Genomic DNA, 23,883 nt, shown 5'->3' on the forward strand with positions numbered 1-23,883 from the left:
TGATTTCAAATCATCCCCTAAAGAGAACTCAGAATTCCCTCGAATTATTCCATGGGGTGTGGTGTGAGGTTTGCCTCCTTCCCCACATCCCACAGAACTGATTGTAACAAAACTGTGCTATAGAAACCAGACACAACAGGATTCTGGCCTCTAAACCTGAGCCTTCTGGTTCCCTCAGGTCTCCGTGACAGCATGTCTCCTGAAGGAGTAATGCTGCCATGGCCTTCATGCCAGCCACTTCATGCTAGCCCCTCCTCCCACTCCAAGGCCAGGGGATTCACTCTGACATGGGCTACACTGAATAATCCAAAACTGAATAAAACTCATGCAATTACAATACTGTCACAGGGCTGGGAGGTAGAGACAACAGACACCCCCTGCCATATCCTTGCACCACTTGCCCCGCGCCGCCAAACAGGCGGAACCTGAAACATGCTGAGCCCTCATGGAGGGGTTTTGAAAGTGTTGCAGGGAAGGAGGGAATAATATATGGTTTTTCTTTGCCCTTTGATGCTACTTTCACTACATCTGAATCCTTTCCACTCATGGCAGCAGAGGGATAACAAATCTAGACTTATGGCTGCTAAATATGCAAAAGTGGGGCATTTGTTTCTAAACTTTTTAAGGGTTCAAAATATGGCCTGTGCATTTTTTAAGATCTCGGTATTTTGATGAATTGTACAACAATTCAGAAGTGATTCATCGTAAGTCTCAAAACCGTTAAGGTTGGAATCAACCCAGTTTCATTAGCCAATTTCAAATAAAAATCAAAAACAGAATCAAAACCTTTCATAACATGCTTCCTGGCGAATGCAGTGGAATACAAGTAGCGAAGTGTTCCGGGCAGCTTTTCTGAGGTGTTCCTTATGAAGATGGTGACAACAAACAGAGAAAGATGGGAAAATCATGAAGTATCCTACTGCTCCTCAAGCAACACTGTGGCATAGTGTATGACAGTCTAAAAGTCCTGGCACATGTTGCTGGAAAACTAGGTGGGTTGTTGTAGCTTTATGTGGCAAGGAATGAATGAAGTATTGTAGTATTAGTCGCTGCAGGCATAACAGAAAAAAATCTCATTTAATGTCAGAGTTTCTGAGATGGAAAATGTGGGTGAAGCAACAGTATCTTGACCACAGCTAAGGAATATATTTGTAGTTTAATATAGAAAGACTTAAGTTTTCCTCACATCAAGCCCTTAGTAATGCTTATGTTTGGGAATCAGTATACATAGTAAACAGATTATTTTGGATCCCTAGCAGTTTGTTAGTTAAAAAAAAAAAAAAAAAAACAACCTCTGAATCATATAATTTAAAGGGGATTGTGCTGGGGTGGGGGAAGATGCCTTTAAATAATGTTTTTCCCCGCCTTGCTTCTCTGTTGAAATTTTTCTCCACTAATGATTGTAGTGAGATTGATTTACAATGGGCAGACTGAAAGGCTGATTTCCCTTCAATAAGCAAACTGATAATTACAAACCATTGAATTATTACTAGCATCTTCTGAGTTGACATACAGGGTTGCTTCACCTTTCTCTCCAGGAAGCACACTGAGAATTAACAGTTTGACACATGATATCAGGATTCTTAATATTTGCAATTTGTCTTTCTTGCTTTGTCTCTTTTTCATCATTTGTACAGTTGTAGAAGCTCATAGTTGATTCCTATCTTCTTGGCTTCTCGGTGCTTTCTGATGTGAGTATAGTTCTATAGGAATTATCCTATAATATAGCAACTGTTCTGTAGGAATTATGGTACAAGAGTCAATGAGGGAGAATCTCAGCAGATTTAAATTGTCGTAGCTCCATTGACTACAGTAAAGCCATGACTATTGACACCAGCTGAGGCTTTGCCCTTGGTATCATTTTTCTAGCTGGTAGTTTGCCACTAGGAAAGTATGATTTTTGAAAGTCATCAAAATGTGGCTCTTTATAAAATAATTCCTGCTCCAGGCTTCTAATCTGGCTGCAACTTGTATTTATGGGTAATGTGGTAAATACACTGATGTGGCTGTTTGATATACTGTTTTTACTGCTGTGATTGGCATGCATGTCAAGAATAACAATGATGTTGTTATTATTTGTTGAGTGTGGTCATTATGTTTGGTGCTGTGCCAATAGAGAAGGAAACGCAGTCCCTGTCCAAGGGAGCTCCACTATAAGGATTCCATTGTGGCTTTTAATCACAGCCCTGCACTGGGCCCCTGGGGCTGCACAGCCCCTGCAGGTGCTCCAGGCAGAATTGCATCTCCCAGGTTCCAACTGTACAAAAGGCGTGCACACACTTTTACCCTTCCCCTGCATAGATGGCTGGCTTTGCTAGCTGGTGGGGAGTGGACAGCGTCATGGCCCCACCTCTGCTTCCCCTCCTACTTTGATGTGGCTCACACCATGGAGCAGATCCTGCACTCAGAGTATGGGAAGCTCTGTTTGTGGTTGGGTTCTTTTCCTTGTGCTCCCTCACAAATCCCCTCTATTGTTTATATGTGCAGAGGCCAACCACAATCTGGCTCCGAGTTCTGACACCTAATACAGTGGTTGAAAGTCTAGTCTCAACACAGTGCAGCTGTAGCTGTATGTTTCTTCTCCTTTGGTGGGTTACTTTTGAATCCTAAATTGTGGCACAGAAGAAAGATGAGAAAGATAGTAGCGGGATATTTAAGATGAATCAAATGGTTGTATAAATGTATACAAAATGGCTTTGTGTCATGCATTACCTCCACATTAAAGTTGGTTGTGATTTGCCAGATGTATTTCATGTTTAATGTTGGAAAGAGCTTCAATTTGAGCCTAAGCAGTGAAAGATCACATACTCTTCACTCTCTAACAAACAATATAATCTTAAACTGTAGGTATAGCAGGAGTAGTTTATGCCTCTGCTATGTTGTCTGTGATGTTTCTTGCTCCATAGTGCCCTCTGCTGGAAGACTACGTTAGATTATCCTCTTTTTCTCATTAGAAATACAGTAGAACCACAGAGTTACAAACTGAGCAGTCAACCGCAGACACCTCCATTTGGAACCGGAAGTACACAATCAGGCAGCAGTAGAGACCGCCTCCTTACCCCCAAAGCAGCAAATACAGTAAAATACAGCACTGTGTTAAAAGTAAACTTTTTTAAAAAAAGGGAAAGCAGCATTTTTCTTCTGCATAGTAAAGTTTCAAAGCTGTATTAAGTCAAAGTTCAGGTGGAAACTTTTGAAAGAACAACCACAATGTTTTGTTCAGAGTTACAAACATTTCAGAGTTACAAACAACCTCCATTCCCGAGATGTTTGTAATTCTGAGGTTCTACTGTACAGTGATCTATTCAAAGCCTTTGATAAAATACGGTACTAATTGTTTAATCCTGTTTAAGGCTTTCATTTGTTTACATAGGTATAATTATGTAATCCTATTTAAGACCGTATTCCATTTGTTCACATATGTATAATCTTGCCACATTAGGAGTTAATTTGAACTAGTAACATGAGATAGGTGAGTGAAATAGTGTCATTTGAATGTAAGAGAAATAATGTAATCAAGTCTCTAGACAAAATCTGGACTAAAGTCAGTGATATTGTATGAGAACTTGTAACGTAATTTGTTCTTGTATGACAGGAAAGAGTTTATTGTGATACCTTTGCTAAATGCACATAGTACATACCAGTAGCAAACCTGCAGTATAATATATTATTGATATTGTCATATCTCCATGTACTGTTAATTTTTCCCCTTATTTTCAGCAGCAAGTTGATGAATTTTTGAACGTCTACTGTTCTGCATCAGAAAGGGTCCAGAAAGAGAGCACTTGGGAAATCCAAACATATGTTCATTTCTGTGATAGGCCAGGAGTCACGTTAACCCTCAAGCCAGAACACAGAGTGGAAGATGTTTTGTCTTTGGCATGCAAGGTACAGAGTTCTCACAGCTGAAAGCAGCTTGTGAGCTTTAAAAGGCCATCACTTATACTTGTTGTTAATTATTCTGATGCTGAAGCAGGGAGAGCCCAGTCACTGAGTCCCAGTGTCCCTGTAATTTAAGGATTCCTCCTGTGCTTCTGGCAGTTGTGTTTAAGACTCAGTGGAACCAAAGCATCAGCGTCATGGGGAGCCTTTCAAGCGGTGGCATGGGCATTCATTGATGCCCAAGCTAGCATGCAGTCAAGAATGTTGAAAGAGCAGTAACAGCTGCACCTGTTAATCTACCCATGAGAACTCTTGACATATATCCAGCCTCCCTTTATATCACTTTATATCTATTACAATGAATAGAATTGTTGCATGGAAATTAGCTGTAGAGGAAGGGTGGTAACTGAGTTACCTCTGATGTCACAATGGCCCCACTTAAGAGCTACTTAAACTGTTCCCTTGAGCTTATTCTGTAGCCTATAAAATCATAATAATTAGAAACAATAATCATTAATAACTTTGCTTGATTAGAACCTAATTTCTTCAAATAGAGACTCTGTGTAAGATTTTAGTTCTTTTAAACTATATGGAAAGTTTGGAGTGTCTGCAATATTCCGTTGATAAGATTATTTGGGACAAAGAAAAGACTGACAGATGTTAATTTCTTAAAGGACCTAGTGTTTTTAATTAATAAATTAACTAATGGATTTATTTATAAATTCTCAAAAAATTTAGCCTATTCTCAGAGTAGGTGCTGTAAGTTTGGGGAGGATACACTGTAGTTTTCATGCAAAACAAAGAGGTTGAATCACTGCTTAAAGGCAAAATAGAACTCAGCATTAACTATGGAGACATGACCAGAGCATTTACAACACCAAAAATAGTCTAGGGTGTTAATCATCACGTGTGCGAACAGATTGAACTTGACTCTGAGTTTGTGACTCAAACCATTTTCAAATTATAATGGAATAAAACAATAAATCTGGGGTGAAATTCTGTTTAAAAATCCTGTTACCTGACAATTATGTCCAATTGACCTTACCTCTTGATTAAAAAAACACAACAGAACACCTCCCCCCACCACCTAGTCTATTTTAGACCAGTGTGAAATTCAAGGAGTGCTGATTCAATTTGCTGAAGTTAAGGAGTACCAGGGCTTCTAAAGGAAAGATAGTCACAACTACTTTCTCTCCATAATAGCTGAACAAAATGATTTCTTTTCTTTTTTTTAAAAATCGGGCATTATCTACATTTTCTAAATTGACACAAGGACAGTGCTTTAGCCAAGTCACAGTGAATCTACACACTGTCACTAAAAAGATATAATTTTGTTATTGCTCATGTTAGTCCCCATTCCTCATGGATCAATGAGAAGAAAATTAGTCCTTATTTTTAAAAGGAATGGTTGACCCCACCATTTGCAAAAGAGCTAAATTTTAGGAAAGAAGAGCTAGGCTATTATCCTACAAGACTTTGGTTGACCACCAGATGGCAAGACAGAGCTGAGACATTTGGAACTGGTTTGTCATGTAACACATAGAAGCCCTGCTAAAAGAAATAAAGGGATATAAAATCAAGGGATCTATAAAATCAAGTTTAAAAGTAAATTACTTGTGTTCCTCATTACACTGTTCCAAAATGTCTGTCTGTAGAAAATACTGTTTTGTTATGCCTGTATCACTTCAGTAGTCTAATAGTAAGTTACTTTATTTTAATGTTTTCTTTTAATGAAACCTTTTTCTGTTTTATCTTTTCTTTCTGTTCTGTATGTAAAGTTTTTCATAAGCAGTCTAACACTGAATCCTTTCTGCTACATCTTTTCTGGCTCTCTTTCCTTATTACCCTCACCAGAATTGAATGGCAATGTAAGGAATCTTCATTCTTTAACACAACACATTGTTTAAAAAGTGTGGGTGTGGGGGTAAAGTCTGATTTATTTATTTATTTTCTCAACCATATTTTGATGGTTTTCACTCATTTGTATTCTGCATACCTAAAACTTTGCATAACACACAGAGAAAGAATATGCATTTTAATATAATTATTTAGAATACAGTGCACACATTACCTATACATTCTATTTACACATAATGAAATATTCAGCTAAACAATCCTTCCTCAGTGGATTAAGATTTCATAAGCTTCAGAGGCTTGTTGGACAGAGGGGTGAAATGACCTTAATAGATGCAGAACTGCCTTCTCTTCTGAAACATTGCTCTATTAATTGTGAAATGCAAGATTTGCTGCAGTAGTCTCGGCAGCGAGCTAAATTTAAGAGAGAGACTCACCAGGGGCTCATCTGTTATAGGTTAGTATCCTTAGGGAGTACTCCCATTCCCCTTTGACTTCCTGCAGATTTAGGTTTTCACTTTGACCACATATGGTGAAAAGTAGGTATTACTCACTGATCATAGATGAAACCTGGCAGTAAAAAGTGCAATAAAAGCAACCCCTTAGGAAATCTCTCTCTCCTAAGAGCCTGTATATGCACATGCATTTTCCTCATCAGAGGTACAGGTTATGTGCAGAACTGAGCTGCGCAGAAGAGCCACAGAAAATGATGAAGATGTGTGCAAGTTCAAAAGGACAGAACAGAGTTCTAAGTTTATTTGAAAACACATAATGACACTTGGTTAATCTAACAGCCAAGATGTAATGTTAATGCAAGTGTTTCCTGAGTATACTTACAAGAAACAGAAAATCACACTGATGTGAGCTGGAACTGTATCATCTAGGCAATACAGACAATACACCACAAAACCATTTAGAAAATAACTTGTTGAAGATTGCCTTTGCTTAACTTCTAAAGGCTTTGTGTGTATGTGGCTTCTTTGACATCTGGGATTCTGTAAATAAATCATGAATTTCAAATATGTTCTTTTCATCCCTTAGATGAGGCAGCTGGAACCAAGACACTACGGTCTACAACTTAGAAGATTAGTTGATGAAAACATTGAGTATTGTATTCCTGAAGCATATGAATACATACAAGATCAGGCAAGTTTGACTAATTTTAGATAAGAACTTCTCGATACTTGTAGCCACAGCTAGATTATACTCTATGAATGGATCTAGACTGTTCTCAGTGGTAGCAGATGACAGAACAAGGACTAATGGTCTCAAGTTGCAGTGGGGGAGGTTTAGGTTGGATATTAAGAAAAACTTTTTCACTAGGAGAGTGGTGAAACACTGGAATGCGTTACCTAGGGAGATGGTGGAATCTCCTTCCTTAGAAGTTTTTAAGGTCAGGCTTGACAAAGCCCTGGCTGGGATGATTTAGTTGGGGATTGGTCCTTCTTTGAGCAGGGGGTTGGACTAGATGACCTCCTGAGGTCCCTTCCAACCCTGATATTCTATGATTCTATGAAATGTCTGTGAATTAGATACAAAATGGGACTTTTAGATTAGGTCACTATCACAGGCTGTATTCTGCTACCCGTACTCACAATGGATTAAACTCTCCTATGTGCAGAGAACTAGAGATCTAGGGCATCACTTAAGCCTTGGTTTAAGAACTATTTTGAGGGTTTAAGTGGGACTTAATGGTGCATACGCCTAGTGCTGGTGCTCTGCACATGCGTGAATTTCACCCATTAGGTAATATCTTAGTCTACAGTTAGTCCCACTGAGTTCAGTGATACTTGCAGCATAACACACTTCTCTAATGTGAGTAAAGGAGGCAGAATCTAGCCCTTTGTTAATGGATTATTTAACAATGCAGCTTTTTTTATTAATAATTAAAATGATACTGATTTCAATTATGTATTGAACCTTTGGCTTTTGCAGTCCTACAGTTTCACAGTTTAACAACTTGTGATGTTTTCTCTCTAACAGATATATGATGAAATAGAAATTTTTCCTTTAAATGTTTACCATGTACATCTTACTAAGACTGAGAACATAACTGATTTTGGTAAGTTTTAGTAAAATCCCTCCGAATGATTTTCCTTTTATTTTCTTTGTTCTTTTTGAAGCTTAATTTTTCCTTCCAGGAGCTTTCTCTTTGTTGACAACTTTTGGGCCGCTCCATGTTCAGTATGACAAGTCTGCAGAGTGCACAAGTTAGCACTTTGAGGAAGACCCAAGAATTGCTGCTCATTTGATACTGCTGCTTTTTTTTTTTTTTTTTTAAACTCCTGCATTTGGGGGAGCAAGTAAAAGGCTTGCTTACTTCCCAATGCCACTTCATTGACCGGAAAGTAAAAATGCTGCTGAAGTGTTGGCAGGCAACTTTCTCATGCTCAACTAAATAGAAATACCCAGCCTACTCTCAAATAAGGAAATATGATTTCCTTTTTGGCAGCAAAACATTCTGTTGACTCTGTGCCAATAGGCTGTCGCTTGACAGAAATTTTAACTGGCTTCTTTTCACTGTGGGAGGTAATGCCTAAGAATATCCTTATGTTTGCTTATTGTGAAATGTGGACTTTAGTCATTCAACTGACAAGAATGAGGAAGGCAGTGGAGAAAAAAGGAAGGAAGATAATACTGTAGAAGGAGATATAGGAACAGAAAAAATAATAAGTTTCCTGATTCACTCACGTTCAGGCCAATTCATTCCCACTAAGGTAGTCTTTCCATTGCTTTTTAAGGGCATGTCTACATGGTGCATTAGTTTGCACCAGGGAGGTGTACATTCTAGCTAGTAGTAGTGTGTTGCACACTAATTGGCCTGTGCGGACGCTGCTGGTGCTCACTAAAAGTTCCAGTGTGCCTGTAAATGTAGTCTTGTTTCAAAAAGTATTACAGTAACGCTCACTAGGGAATTTTTAGTCTGTGCCAGCAGTATCCACAGGGTCTAATTAACACACAAGATGCTAGTGCACACTAGAATTCACAACCCTCTAGTGTGGACTAATTCACCATGTAGACCAGCTCTAATGTGAGTTTGATTGTGTCAGAGATTATAGTCTCTCTGAGTCAGGGACTGAGACCAGAAATCTGCGTGTGAGGAACAAAATGGAGAATTCTCATGGTATTGCAGAGAACTCCTTTTCCATCATGCTGACTTCTCATCTCATCCACCTCTTTGTGTCAAGCATTCTCAGCTAGAGAAAGGAAACAGCCACTGAGGGGCAGCTCTTCAGGTCAAGGACTTTCTTTTTCTTTTCTTTTTTTAATGTTTGTACAGCATCCATCAGAGTGGGGGCCTGGTCCTGATTGTGTCAGTTGTACACAAAAAATGGGTTATAAACATGTAAAAATGATGTGTGTCTTCAGACGCTGTTCTCTCCCAGTTTTTACAAGAAATCATATGAAATCCTCACAATATTTGTCAGTGTTTTATAGAGCTTCACTGGATCTGGTGATCTGTATTATTGAAAAGCTATATTGGGCTTATTTGAAAAAACAATAAAATATCTCATAATAACTATTTACATTTCTTTGAAGAGGAAAGAAATTTATATGAGAGCATTTGTCAGTGTGTGTGTGTATACAAGTTGGGGGTGAGAAATGTCACCTCCCTTTTGATTATGTAGATTAAATCTACTGAACATACAAAACTAAATGAGAAATACCTGACCAGAAATTCACCTGATTGTTGTTTTAAGCAGACCAAGTGGTAAGGGTAAAACCATCTTTATTCTTAATTCCAGGGTTTGCAGTCACAGCTCAAGTTGTTGAAAACCAGCATCTCACTCATATACTCATAAGTGATGTCCTTCCAGATGGACTGGCTTACAAAGAAGGTTTGTGTCATGGCTGTACTAAGCACTGTTACGTTTTTCATTACTTTTTATTAAGTAGCAAACTTTAGGGAGCTTTAAAATTGTCTGAAAATGGTTCTTTGCTTCTACTACCCTTGGTCTTCTTGCTTGATCACCATGTACAGTAGATGAAGCCTAGGTAAAATTATTTACATAAAGTGGCCGAGGAACCCTTCTAACAAGAGGTGAAGTGAAAAGAATGCTTGTTTACACTTGGGGCAAAATCTGCTCCCACACTAAATGTGGGATCTGTACAGGGACAGAAGAGAGAAATTCTCCACCTCACACGGTGGAACCTCCACAGCTGAATTAACCTCCATGGCTCTTAGCCACCCATTTGCCTGCAACAAGCAGCGATGTATGCAACAGGCTGGCTCCCAAAGAACTACCTTGTGCATTACATTGCAGGGTATCACTGAAGTTTTCTACTTTGTGGTGCTCATGGACTGTATGCCTCCTCATCAGCCTCTTAACATCTCACCTTCCCCTCCACACTGCTGAACTGCATCAATGCTGCTGTGTTTGGCACCGCCTGCAAAGGAAGGGGAGAATTATTCCCTTAGTCATCTGGAGTGCAGTGGCCAACTGGCTGTTGCTGATCCTAAAATGTACAAGTTGCCACTATTTAGATCTAACTGAACTCTCCCATAAAAACCTCACTTGTTAGATTTCCCTGTTGCAATTTTGCAGGAATGAACAAATCAGCCTGATAAAGCTCCTTGTGTTTCCTGAACTGGGATCCTAAAATAAGAGTTATTTTGCCTATAGGCTTTTCAGGATGCTGAGGGCCACCTTAAAATGAACTCATGGTCTGAGAGTCTGTATGATTCTTCTATCACACCCTTTTCTAAAGCTGCATGTCAGAGTCATCCTGCTTTAGCCTTTGAGTAGAAACAACCATGTCATAGGTGGCACAACAAATAGCCAATCCTGCAGTCATGGCGCGCACACAAAACTCCCGCTGACTCCAGTGGGATAACTGCAGGATTAGGTCATTTGTATAAAAATATGTATAATCAAAATGCAATACAATTTGTTTTGTAGCCCTGTTCTTCAGTGCTCCAGTATTTTCTTTCCTTTCTCATTCTCCCAGGGGTGAGAGTGGGCAATGAAATCTTGATTATAAACGGAGAGGCTGTGTCTGATCTTGACCTCAGGCAGATGGAGTTATTGTTTTCCGAGAGAAGTGTCACGCTCACGGTGAGAGCAAGTCATTATGGCCCTAAGCGAGCATTATGTACATCGTGGTCAGTTGGCGACATTTCCAGGGACCCGAAAAGCTTGTTACCCCCTCCTAACCAGTCACAGCTCCTGGAAGAATTTCTGGATAACTTCAAAAAGAATACTGCAAATGGTGAGGAGGAGATGATGATGATTGTATTTTTCCCTGGCCAGTCAGTTATTTTAAAACTAGTTTTGCTTTTTTTTTTTTAAATCCATTAAAAAAAAATTATTCTCATGCTACAAGAGAAAAATCCAGATATAAACTGTGTAAAATCCATTTAAATTTCACGCATTTCTGTAATTAGAGTGATTTCCTGAGAGTAGCAGTGAAACAGAAAATGATCATTTCAACAGGAAAATTATGTTCTTTTAACCTATTCCACTGTATCATCCCAGTATGCCAAGTACTCTGTTTTGCAATGTCAAGGCTACCCAGTATAACCATATGTGAGCATCAAAAGTTGAAATGGTATCGTTTTTAGGGGTAGAAGTTTTGCCGTATGTTTTAATATGCTTCATTTGTGCAACTTACCATGTACATTTAGGGCATTATGAAAATAATAACAATAATCCCGCTGAAAATGGAGACTTTTTACAGCAGCCTTTCCCACCAATCAGTGTTTTCTTTAATGCATTCCAGGAGAATACAGGTATCCGCTTTATATAAATGTATTTTTTACCTTGAGACACTTTTAATGTGATTATTCAGCTGCCTTCTCTGTGAATTTCTCAATCCTATTGTCATACTAACTATCAGATATAGGAAGTATGCTAAATGTATGGGGTGAGGGTGAGATTGTGGCCATATTCTGTATCGAAGAACAAGATGGGGGAGGGTGCAAGGATCTTTAGTGCTAGGACTGGCTAGCATCATGGACACCCATAAATAGTCAGGAAGGAGGTGAGTCTATCATCCTGTTTTCTGCCCTACCAGCTAGTAGAAGGCAGCTCATACTGCTGCACTCCCTCAAGGATTGTAGCAGTGGGCACACTCCCCTTGGGTCTGAGCCAGTGCCTATAGAAGTCAATGGGAGCCGGATCATACCCCTAGAGCACTATTGAGCTCTGTCAAGCATTCTGTCCTCATCCCACCCCCAAGTCCGTGATAGGCCAATGCCAGTTTTACTCATCATCTCATGGACTTGTTGGTCTAAACAGGAGTGAGTGGGGTCTGCAGGATTTGGCCTTTTGTGAACTGAAACATTCTATCAAATGCCACATCACAAACAAACAGTATAAACATCACTGTGATTGAGACTGCCCTGTTGTGTTGAAGAAATCTGTTTTGTGATGTCAACATGTTTTTAAGATACTACTTGAAATATAAAGTATTTTGGGGGTATTTTCTCCCCTGGAAAACTGTGCCTATAAGATATAAGCAGATTTAACTCAATGTATCATGAATGGGGGGAAAAGGTGCAATTCCCTCTTTATACATCTGGAGGATGCTATTAAAATTCCACAGGAAACCTAGATCAGAGTCATTGCTGCGTGAGGGACAGGAAGTCCTCTTTGTGCTTAATTGTGGAGGCAAGTGTTTTCTGATCTTAATCTTGGCATGATTTAAAAAAAAAGAATAAAAGAATCACAAAGGAGAAGTTGATAGGTTGGATTTAATTATAAAGTAACTTTTTGGGTCATCTTTGAAATTAAAAAAATAATTTCTGATTACAAGATTTGTGATACCCTCGGTAGCATCTCTCTTGGGGCCTTAGTTCAATTTAAAATACCATTAAATTGACTATTGGCATATAAAAGCTAGTGTCATTAAAACAAAAATTATGATGGAACTAATTAATTAGTTATATTAGGGCTGCTACTCAGCTTGTTGGTTTGATATTACAGGCCAGCATTACCTGGAGTATTCAGTATAATAAACGTATGTGTCCATTTAGCAGATTCATTATTTCTCAGAGACAAATTTGCAACTTCGGTTAATTTCCAGATATTCCATTATAATAAGATATTGCTAGAGTATGTTTCATACTCTAGGCACTAAAGTGTATATGCTTATCTGATTAAGAAAGCAGTTAAGGCAGACTGGTTTACCTTGAAATGGGGGTGGCAGAGCGGGAAGGGGAAATGGTTCTAACTCAAGCTCTGTGAGAAAGTCTGTCATCTAATTTGGTTCATGTAGATCAGTGGTTCCCACACTGGGATTCGCAAACCCCAGGGGTTCGCAGAATGTTACAGGGGGTTCACCAGAAAAATTTCACTCATGGTGGCCAGAGGACCCTGGGCATTGGAGGCAGCAGGTGGGACCCAGTTGCAGGGCAGTCTCTCCCAGGGAGAGCGGGGGCCTGGCAGTTGGGGCTGGCAGCCTGAGCCCCGGCAGTCAGCGGGACCTGCAGCCCAAGCTCAGTGGAGCTCAGTTAACCGGGGCGGTCAACAGGATCCAGCAGCAGGAGCCCCACAGAGCGTGAAGGAAATTTTAAACTTAAATTCCTGGAAATATTCATTTTTAGGAGGAGGTTCACGAGATTTCACAATTTAGCGAAAGGGGTTCGCGGGCTGTTAAAGTTTGGGAACCACTGATGTAGAAACAAAAGAAAGTGGTGCTACTTTGACTTAAATAGGTAATCTTAATGGGTTTCATCCTTGTATTCTCTTTTTATTTAGAAATAACTTGGGTGTAGTAGTCTGAACCCAGGCTTGGGTGCCAGAGACTCCTTAGTTCTAACTCTGGCTCTGATACTGTTACCCTGGGTGGTATTAATTGAGTCACTTAGACCACAGTTTTCCAAGGTGACTTTTGATTTTTTGGTTCCTTATAATGTCCAACTTGAAACAACCTGAGCCTTCTTTTCAGAGATACTGAGCACCCACAGCTCCTTAGAAAGTCAGGAAGATTAGCATGTGCTGAGCACTTCTGAAAGACAAACACCTGTTGTTTCAAATTGGGCAGAGGCCACATTGGAATATGTTGGCCTTAATCTTTCTACTCCCCCATTTATAAAAAGCAGATGATTATACCTAGAAGTTCTGAGAGGAAGATGAGAGAATTAGTTAAGTTGTGTAAGGTGTTTGAAAATGAAAAGTGCCTCAGAGTATTATTAGAGAGACAAGGTGGGTGAGCTACTATCTTTTACTGGATCAACTTCTGTTGAGGGGGGAGAGAAGCTTTTGAGCTACACAGAGCTCTTCTTCAGGTCTGGGAAATATACTCCAAGTGCATTATTATCCTATAGGACTAAATGCTGATACCCTTAGGCTATGTCTACATTTATGGCAGCATGTAGAGTACAAGCATTACACATGTATCTGTACTCCACAGTGAAACATACTGGCAGTGGTGAGCTGCCAGAGCCTTTCCCTGCCCCTGCAGCCTTTCACTACAGCAGGGAAAGGCTTCAGCAGGGGAGAGGCAGAGCAACACTACACTGCTAAAAATAGCAGCGTAGGCACTAATGTGGGTAGTGGGAGGCAGTACTTAGGTGGGTAGGGTGTGAGACCTGGGGAGTTCAGGCATGTACTGCACTCCCCTTGCCTTTGCCGAGCCTCACTGCCTACACTCCTATTTATACCCATGCTAGCTGGGTGTGCAGTGCCTATCCTCTACACACACTGCTGTAAGTGTAGACCTACCTTTAGTCATGCTGGGTAACAACATCTGGCCTATAATGAAGCAGAAGTTACTATAAAGTAATCTTTTGAAAAACACTAACTTCATTTAGCTTTAGTGATAGGGTTTGTCTGAGTTTTCATTTATATGCTTATAACTCCTTAATGTCTTTATGACGAATGCAGTTTCCTACCTAATCCCTTGCATTGCAGATGTGACATTTTACCTTGTGTCAAAATCTGGCAATTTTGAGCAAAGAGAAGGGAAGAAAAGTGATTGGTTTGCCACTGCTAAAAAACCAGGCATTGGAAGTTCAGTTTTCTATAAGAGTGATTCATTTCCTTCAGGAGACCTGAACTCGGCTGTGGCAGTGTATACAGCCTCTCCGATGCTACGATCTGACTTCCCATGTGGCAGCATGCACTTGCTGCTGAGCCACCTGTTTATACTGGAAAAGAAATAAAATGAAACACTGAAAACCCAATTAGCTGAGCAACTAAATTTGCACCAAGTTCTCTGTCCTAAGGAAGTTAAACAAATATTTGTAAAGAAGTAATAAAAATGAGGGAATTAGGATGGAATTTTTCCTGCCATGGAAAATATAGACTTGCCCCATTTCTACATGCTGTAGATGATGGAGAAATAAACAGCAGGGTTAATTACAAGAATTGAATACTATATATGCTAGTGTTTAGTGTGTCTATTTTTTTAATTAATGAATCTTCTGCTGACATCTGAAGCATGAGCTATAAACAGAGGTTGATCTGAATAGGTTTAAATCTCTATTACAGAGCCATTTTCAGGAAATGATTTGTTGTTACAATATCTCAAGATCTTCATTGCCTCAAATTCAAATTTGCCATACAGACACTCAGATAACAAGGTGTCGCATAAATGCCTAGACTAGGCTGACCAGAAAGCAAGTGTGAAAAATTTGGACTGGGGGTGAAGGGTTATAGGTACCTACATAAGACAAAGCCCCGAATAATGGGACTGTTCATATAAAATTGGGATGTCTGGTCACCCTAGCCTAGACAGATAAATACCTTCAAGAGGGATGTCCCCCTCTTGACTTCTTCAGAGGCTAATTAGTTTTCTCTAATAAAGATCAGGTAGCCTTGCTCCTATAGAGCTTCCATCAGAAAGATCATTGAGTCCAGAGCATTTCTCATTCTCGAAGTCTTCTATGTCTCACATTATAATAGTATTAAGAAAAAGAGAGAAAATGAGTTGGAAGAACTTCAAGCTGGTAAACTCATTGCTTCCAGTAGCAGACTCTGACTGAAGCACTAGCTTTTGCCAGTTTCACAGCAGCCCACGTCGCTTTCTGTCTCCCTCCATCTGTTGATTCAGATCTTTCAGTAAATCTGTGAAATATTCCTCACTTACACTGATGGCTTTTTGTAAAACACTGCCTTGAGATGAAAATAGATAAAATTACCCCAGAGTTAACATTTACATAATGTAGTTCTTCCTGAGGAAATTACCTTGCTCCTGTGTCTTTTGTTTGTGTTCCATGCATTTAAACATTGTTTATTCTTTGAGTAGTGTGTCTACGGGTGCTTCACTGTAGGTCTGCCTGTGTCCCTGCACTGCTGATCAGAGAACTTCGGTAGCCGTGTCTGTTGGGCCCGCACATGCGCTGTCTCTCCTTGGGCTGCACCACGAGGCTAGCCAGTGCACGTGGGCTAACTGTCCTCAGTTCGTTCTTGACTACCCTTGGCTAGAGACGCAGTCAATAGCAGTCTGTTAAGACTATCATCTTAATCAATTTACCTATGGATACTTAGTCTCCTAGTTGTATTTCTAGCTGTAGTTTTCCCCCTTTCTTTATTTTACCCTTAAAAATAAAAAATAAAGTTTTTATTTTTCTTCCCACATTTTCTCCCCCATTGGGGGCCCTTTCCCCCAACAGGATGTGCCTGGTTTGCTGGGCTTCAAGAAGTGCCTCACTTGTAAAGAGGCGATCCCAATCATGGATAAGCAGTGTGCATTCACTGCCTTGGGGAAGGCCACACAACAGAAATGTGGTCTTTACCAACAGCTCCAGCCAAGATCCTGCAAAGACAGAGCTCTGCCAGAAGATTATCTTCATGGAGGCAGTTCTCCAACCCCAGTAGCCTGGTAGACATGAGTCTTCCTACAGCCTTCTATATCTAGGGGCTGCAGGTTGAAGAAGCAGGCTGCGGACCCCTTTCACAAATCTTCTAAGAAGAAAGCGGGAAGCCCCCATAGTGAGCCCCGAGATAACTGCAAGCAATAATTATCTCACTCAGTATCTTCAGCACTGAGGTCATCTCGGTCCGGTGCCCCTAGCTTATGGAAATAGACAGTAAGCATGGCTCATGGACCTGATGGGTACAGGCACAGAGTCATCGGCACCAAAGGACAGGAGTAAACACTTCTTTAAAAAGATGCTCCCAGTCCATGAGCCCACATCAGTACTGCCAGTGGTGGCTCAACCGACACAAGAGTGACTGGTGCGGACGACATCCCGTCTCCCCGGCACTGCAACTGACACCAGGATGATCGGTACAGGGGGAACTCCGCCATCAAGAGGCCTCTACATGCCAGATGCACTGGAGTCCCCTCCTCTTGGTACCAAGAGCCTCTACAGAGCATGGGAAATATCCCCCGGCCATGCCATGCCCCTCCACTCTTTAGCAAGGATTCAGACAGCAACCCTGAGGAGGTAGTGTTGCAGTACTTTTCCCAAGCTCCATATGGTGCTCGCTACCAACAGAGCCCAAGGATATACCCACAGATGACCCCACCACCACCAACATGGTATGGCCCCCCATGGGTGCTACCACTGGGCTTTATGCCACCCTCCCCCCCCAATGGCCATATTGGGACGGTTGGGCAGTGCACCACCAACATGCTTCTCGAACTCTGAGCCTTGCCCGAGAACTCTTGAGGCACACTCACTTCAGAACCACCTCGAGATTTAGAGGAACAGGAAGTTGGTACTGAGGAGAAAGAGACTCCGAGGACCATACCCTCCTCCTCTCCAGATGAAGCTGTCATGCCTTCTCTACCATCTTTGGTGGATGAGTTTGAGCTCTTTCAGGAGCTGGCAAAGAGGGTGTCAGATACTGGCAGAGGGTGTCCAGATTCATTGGAGGAAGTCAATAATACCTACCATCAATTCCTTGATATTCTCTATTCTTCAGCCTCCTCAAAGATTGCCCTCCCAATTAATGTGATCAGTAAGATATATAGATATACATAGATACAACTATTCTTTACGAAAGGTATATCTTACAAGGTATTTGTTTTGTATAAAGACGCTGATACATCCCAAAGGCATACCGAGAAGCCAATCTTTAACCAGTCAAAATAGTATGACTTAAGTGACCATAAGGGCTGGTTATCTTATGGTTGGCAGTTGCACAGAGAAAGTTTCACGTGTGAAGTGGTCCTACTAACCTTGTCACTGAGGTGTAGGGAATTATCAGGTACTGTTACTGAAGTGTATACAGCTGTTTTGTATGATTTCATTAATTGTTATCAGCAATTGGTGATTGCCCAAACAAATGAATCAAAAATGACTTCATGTTGCTGCATTAAACAAAAATAGAACCATCAAGGAGTGTGAAAAGACTTTACATAAAGACTTTGTTCTAATGTCAAAATGGACATTTTTGCAGACAATTGAAAGTGCTGCTTTAAAAAAAAGCATAGAGTTGTGTGAAGTTGGAACGTGTTGCGAAGGAACCACAGAAAATAACTTGCTGAAATAGGTTGCTGACTGGAGCAAAGCCAGAGGTGTTCAACATATGGGCCAACACATCTTACACAAACTGGTATGACACAAGATGTTTTGCACAAAAATTTTGCAGACACAATGTTGCGAGAAACAAAGAAAACCTTGTTTTCTCATTGGTTGATTAAAAGAGACACAACTTGTATCCTGGCTAGACATTTCAAATCTTCATCAGAAGAAGCCTCAGTTACTTTCTGATTGGTCCTCACTAGCTTTGCCAAGAAGAGGAACCAGGCCATGTCACCAACAGAAAATATATAAAATGCCCTGTATTGTTCAACATGTTTCATCATGAAGCCAAAACATCTGAATGAGAGAGACTGTGAGCAGGACTTTTACTGTCCGGCCTGCAAGAGCACTCTCTGTTTGGCAATAGCTAAAGTCTTGTCTGACAACAGCCCGTGAACTCTATCTTTTAAATGCCTATCTAGGGAAACCACTGTGAAATCTGGAAAGAGAATAGGAATACAGCTGTCACAACACCTGGAGTGAATTACCTGAATGAACTTTCTATTTTGAGTAACCAGTCATTGCAACTGCGAAGCTGAGCTAGAGAACTTGCCTTCATGCCAGCTCCAACTGATAAGTAGTGAATGGCTTTTATACATGTATTGTTTACCCAAGTGACAGTTTTGTTATGCGAGGCTAAATGCATCTCAGAAAGTATGTTCCTGACTTAAAACCTGCTGAATTACTAAAATCTCTTACATGCACTTGCTACACTAACAAGTTTAATTTTAGTTGTCTAGAAGTTATGCCAGCTCAATAAGTAATTGAGTGTGTTGAGGGTGGAGAAACTCAGTACACTAACTAAGCCTAGTGCTATTTGAATCAGGAGACTGGCTTCCCCACAGCAAAAGTTAACTGTGAGAAACGCTGAGTGTTTCAGAGGTCAGCCCAGAAATCACACAGATATTGTGGTCAACAGAACAGACAGCTTGTTAGACGAAAGGAGGAAGAATCTTTGAATTGGCTTGTAAGCTGCAGGTTTACCCACTATTTGAACTTTTGTTTAAAGTAACATGAGAGCCTACTGAATTGAAATTCCAGAGAAATTAAAATATCTTCAAAGTTATTATCTGCTTATTATGTTCTGGGTGTAATGTGTGATACGTAGTTTTGTGTGTGTATAAGTGGCAAAGCTTGGCTATCAGTATCACCTTGGCAAGATAATTTTGGACTGAATTGACAATACTTTGATAATTAAGTAACCTGTCTAATTTCTGAATTCTACTAAGAATTGTCTTGGCTGAACTAACGTGAGCAGTTCTATAATTCTATTAGCAGATAAACTTGATAGGAGATTAATAAGGATCTACATTTAAGGATCCATCGTTCCATGCTGATAACACACTTGCTTGCCCACATAATTGTAGACCTAGGATAAAATTTTGCCTTTGTAAAAAGGTTGTAAGAAAGCCTGGAATTAACTGAACTGATTTATTATCTATTGAAAATTGTAACATCCCATATTGAGTTTAGTTTTTCACATTGTGAACATTATCATCTAACCATCTTTATTTTGGCTTCTGTAATTTTTTATCTGCTTTAAAAGTTATTTTGGCTAGTACAACTCATAAATTTATAATAATTCTCCAGACTATACTTTAAGAAACTCTGATCCAAAGAACAGTGAAAAACTTAGTGGCAGTAACTGGGTTAATTTAATTACTTACCTGTTGTGTTCTCCTCATACCTGAGAATTGTTACATTTTTGCTGAGCTCCTGCAACTTATCTTGAAGTCAAGAGAGAGCCCAAAGACTCTCAGGATTTGGCTCTAAGTTAGAAACCTGTTCAGGAGGTGCCTTGTCTAAACTTTGTTTTAAATCTCTTCTCAAGGTCGTTAGTTTACATCATGAGCAGCTATCACTCAGAATAAGCAATTTTCATATGCTGCATTGTGTAGCGACAGGGTACTAGAGTAAGAATGGATGGACTTCTTCATATGGAACTAAGGAGAATGACTTGGGTTGGAGTAATATCTTTCATGTTCAGTTTTCTAGGGGAATCTAGGCTTCCCCTTCTCTCTCCATTTAGTGCATAACTACTTGTGTTACAGGTTATGCAATTTTTCTCTCTGGCTTGACTTCACAAAGAACCTGATCACCCTCTCTTCTGTAGGGGAGGATCACCTCAGCAGGAGATCTTTCCTTCAGGGAACAGGATGTGCCCCATCTTTGCCCACAAACACACACGACTCCCCATAGATTCTGCTCCCAAACTCAGTGGATCCCCTGCCGTTGATAAAGGACTTGAATGGCATCCAGACGGAAGCCCTGTGCTTCTGTGTAAAAGCACTGGGGTCGTCTGCCTCCTGTCTGATTCTGTTGCAATAAAGCTTCATTGAAACCTCCATTACCAAGAATTCCCCAGTCACCACAGTTTCTGGACACATCTCCCTCCCGCAAGGGGATTTCCCAGCATAGAAGAGGGCTTTGAACAGTTAATGCACCCTAAGGCTATGGCTTAGCTGTCTGCTGAATTTTCCACAAGTGTGCTTTGCCTCCCCCCCGCAGAAGCTTGCCTTCTTTTTCCCACCCCTTCCCAGCTGCAGTCAAAATTTTCATAGAAGGCTCTCTCTGGTCCCTACGCAGGAAAATGTAGAGATGACTGACTGCAGCAAGGATGGGAGAAACCATGCAGAATGCCCCCTTCATGAAGATAACCAGGAAAATGATGTGGACCAAAGAACTTAAAAGGCCTGATTCTTCAGATCTGATGCAGACATCTCATTCATTTTAGTGAGTTTTGCTTGCATCAGATCTAAGTGACTGGATCCCAAGTATTTTAGTGAATATTTGTTAAACTCAAATATCTTCTTTAAGAAAACAAAAAAGTTTCTCATGTAAATTACTCTATAAGACATTTTTCTGGATCAAACAACACCTTCACGTGTCCTTCCATTTAGATGCAGCTTCAGGTATGTAACAGTTATAATTTGAAGGAAGGAGGATAAGAAGATATATGCTTTAATCAAAAGTAAATATACTCTTTTAAGTTCTTGTAATTTTATTGCAAAAGAGTATCTCTACTGTTTGAAAATATGAAATAGTTTTACTTTTCAGTAGAATAAGATGCAGTTATCTGCCAGGCTGAACTATTTAATTTGAAGTTATGAATTCTGCTCTCTAGGGAGCATTGTTAGAATTTACCACACTGATATTTCTGCTCTCCAAGCCGTGGTGGAATGCTTCATCTACCACTCCCTGACTCTTTTTCAATAGATATTGAGGAACTAAGACCACAAAGGCTTTGCAGCTTCCTGAGATTTGTCTGAGGCCATACAATGACTTTTACCAGAGACTTCGGAAACATTCTTTCCAGACTTCTGGAACCTTGCCTTTCTCTTGGCTGTAACATTTGTTAGACGAATAAGAGGAATTTGCAGGCTTTCATAACTGACCATTCTTGAGAATAACAACAAAACCAAAAAAAAAAAAAATGCTGCTTTCCATACCCCTGAATTAGTGTCTTTACACAAAAGCAGTTTCTAACTTCCATGTTATGGAAAGTCTGTGTCATAGATCAGGCCACAGAGAAAGAAGGAATCCTATGTTAAATATTGGCTGTGTTACAAGCAGTGTCTAAAGCATGCACAATCATTCAAGAAACTCATTGAATTGATTGTTTCCCGCACAACAGACTGGGGCTACTAATTCTTAATATATAGTACAATATAATAATTTTGCCAAGTTGCAAATAAAAATGATCTGAAATGTGGTTCTAGCAAGTTTATCTATGCTGTGCCTCCAAACAATGCCATTTTGTAGGCATATTGCCTACCATGTCTCGTGTGTCTCACAGAAACCAGCTCAGATACTCTGGTGCAGTGCAGCTATTTTGCTTTGAGCTAGCAGCAGTATCTGGGCATAGGGATGGTGTTACCATCCATGATCCCTTCACCCTGGGGAGCCTATAGTGGAATAGAGCTCATGTAGCAATTATTACACCACTATCCTTTCACCCTCTCTGCTGAGAGTGTGGGAGGGGACCAGAGCATGGTTGGGATCCCCATGCTTCCTGCAGATTCCAGGCTGCGGTATCAGTACCTTGGGTCTCCTGGCAGCCAGTGTAACTTCAAGCAGCTCACAGGCTGCTCTAAGTTATGGTGAAGAACTGGCTGGCCACCCAGCCAGCCCAAAGTTGGGGAAGCACAATGACTATCTTTGTACTCCCAGTCTCCTCCTGAGTTGTATTGTGTACTATAGCCAATGATCTAAACCATCATCTAGAAGGGTGAGTGGATATTTCAGTCCCCATGCCTGTTCACATCTTGACTTCTCTGCTGAGACTATCTCTGACTGGTGCAAATTAGTACCAGTTGTGATAATGATTTTACTTGGTGGTCCCAGCCCAGTTTCTAGCAGACCATCTCATTTTAGATAGGCCACCAAATTTTCTTCAGGTACTACAGAACTATGAGCAAGCATAGTAGCATTTCCTGAGGCAACAATTATTTCTGCAAACAGCCTATCACACTACAACCAGTTAATGAGATCTGGCTCTCTGCCCTGGAGGAAATAGACTGAGGCCATCACCACTGGTTTCTATCTGTTGCTTGTAAACTTTTCTAAGGTGTCTAAAGCATCCATTTTCTTCTCATCCCAGTACAAATCAGGAGTAACTCCAGTGTTAGTTACACCCATGCAAAATCAGTGAAAGAGGACAATCAGGCCCTTTGGTCTCAGCAAGCTTTTAAAACTTTTTTAGTCCTAAGTAATGCACAAGTGATGAACGTCTCTGCTTGTTTGTACTGAAGCCTGTCTGTTCTTCTTTGCTGTCTATCTTAGGGTTTCCATAACACCTATCACCATAGTGTCTAAGTCAATGGGCCTCAACCCGCAGACCTCAGGCCACTTGTGTCCCGATCAGCTGCACCTGAGGCCCACAGTGGTAAATAGATTGAGAACCATTGGTCTAAGTGCTCCTCAGATAAATCAAGTCTTCATGGTGAGGTCCTCAGTCTATTTCATGAGTCTTCTGCTCTTCTCCCTTCCTCAGTAGATGAGGTTTTTTTTAGGGGTAGGTGTATGTATTTTTGTTTGCTTGTTCTTCACCTCCCCTTCTTCCATTAGGTTTGCAAGAGCAGGGAGGAAGACAGGATTCTTGTTGGAGAGGAGATATAAGAGGAGAAGCAGGACCAAAATCTGCTTAGCTACAAAACCTATGAGCAGAAAGCACTGAAGTTGATGATTATTCTTGAGGAGTGCTTGAAGAGTTAAATAATTTCTTTTAAAAAACTTTTTATTTTATATTTCTTTAAAAAAACTCATTAAAACTTAACTTAAATTTTGTCATTTATTTTTAAGGAGCATAAGAGCTTGTTAACCTTGTACCAAGTTTGATAAATACTATGTTATATCCACTTCTTTTCCCTGGGAAGGAGTCCTCTACAGCCCTCCCTTCCAAACACCCCCATTTCTCCTGTTTACACCCTCCATTACTGAGACATTTCATTGCAGTCACCCCATTCTTGCCAGGACTGCCTTTGAAGTCTGTCAGGACTGCTTCTTAACCTGACAGGAGGCTAGTGTGAAGCGATGCACGGAACCTCTCCCACTTCCCAAAGCTGAGCATGCTGTCTCCACAGCACTCTGAGCCTGTTTGGAGAGTGAGACTGGGTACAGCTAATTTTGCTGTGCCATCTGTTCCTTTATTATATGGAGTTTGTTGAAGTTTTTCACCAACTGGCTGTTGTCTATAATAGAGTAGCAGGTTGAAACATGCTGCCTTCTAT

General features: G+C 40.5%; 1 protein-coding gene across 3 annotated transcripts in view; it reads left to right on the top strand.

Annotated features, from left to right (window-relative positions):
* Positions 1-23,883, top strand: part of TIAM2 (TIAM Rac1 associated GEF 2) — a 104,673-nt gene that overhangs the window by 33,390 nt on the left and 47,400 nt on the right. The window contains exons 9-13 of one of the 3 annotated variants that reach the window (XM_077813233.1): positions 3,721-3,888; positions 6,778-6,882; positions 7,720-7,798; positions 9,483-9,575; positions 10,687-10,947. In XM_077813233.1, coding sequence (XP_077669359.1) covers positions 3,721-3,888; positions 6,778-6,882; positions 7,720-7,798; positions 9,483-9,575; positions 10,687-10,947 — 706 coding nt within the window. Of the gene's footprint in view, positions 1-3,720; positions 3,889-6,777; positions 6,884-7,714; positions 7,799-9,482; positions 9,576-10,686; positions 10,948-23,883 lie in introns of all 3 variants that reach the window. The other 2 variants (XM_077813234.1, XM_077813235.1) reach the window with 2 other exon arrangements.

This window comes from Eretmochelys imbricata, chromosome 3 (assembly GCF_965152235.1).
Source record: "Eretmochelys imbricata isolate rEreImb1 chromosome 3, rEreImb1.hap1, whole genome shotgun sequence".
Classification (NCBI taxonomy): domain Eukaryota; kingdom Metazoa; phylum Chordata; order Testudines; family Cheloniidae; genus Eretmochelys; species Eretmochelys imbricata.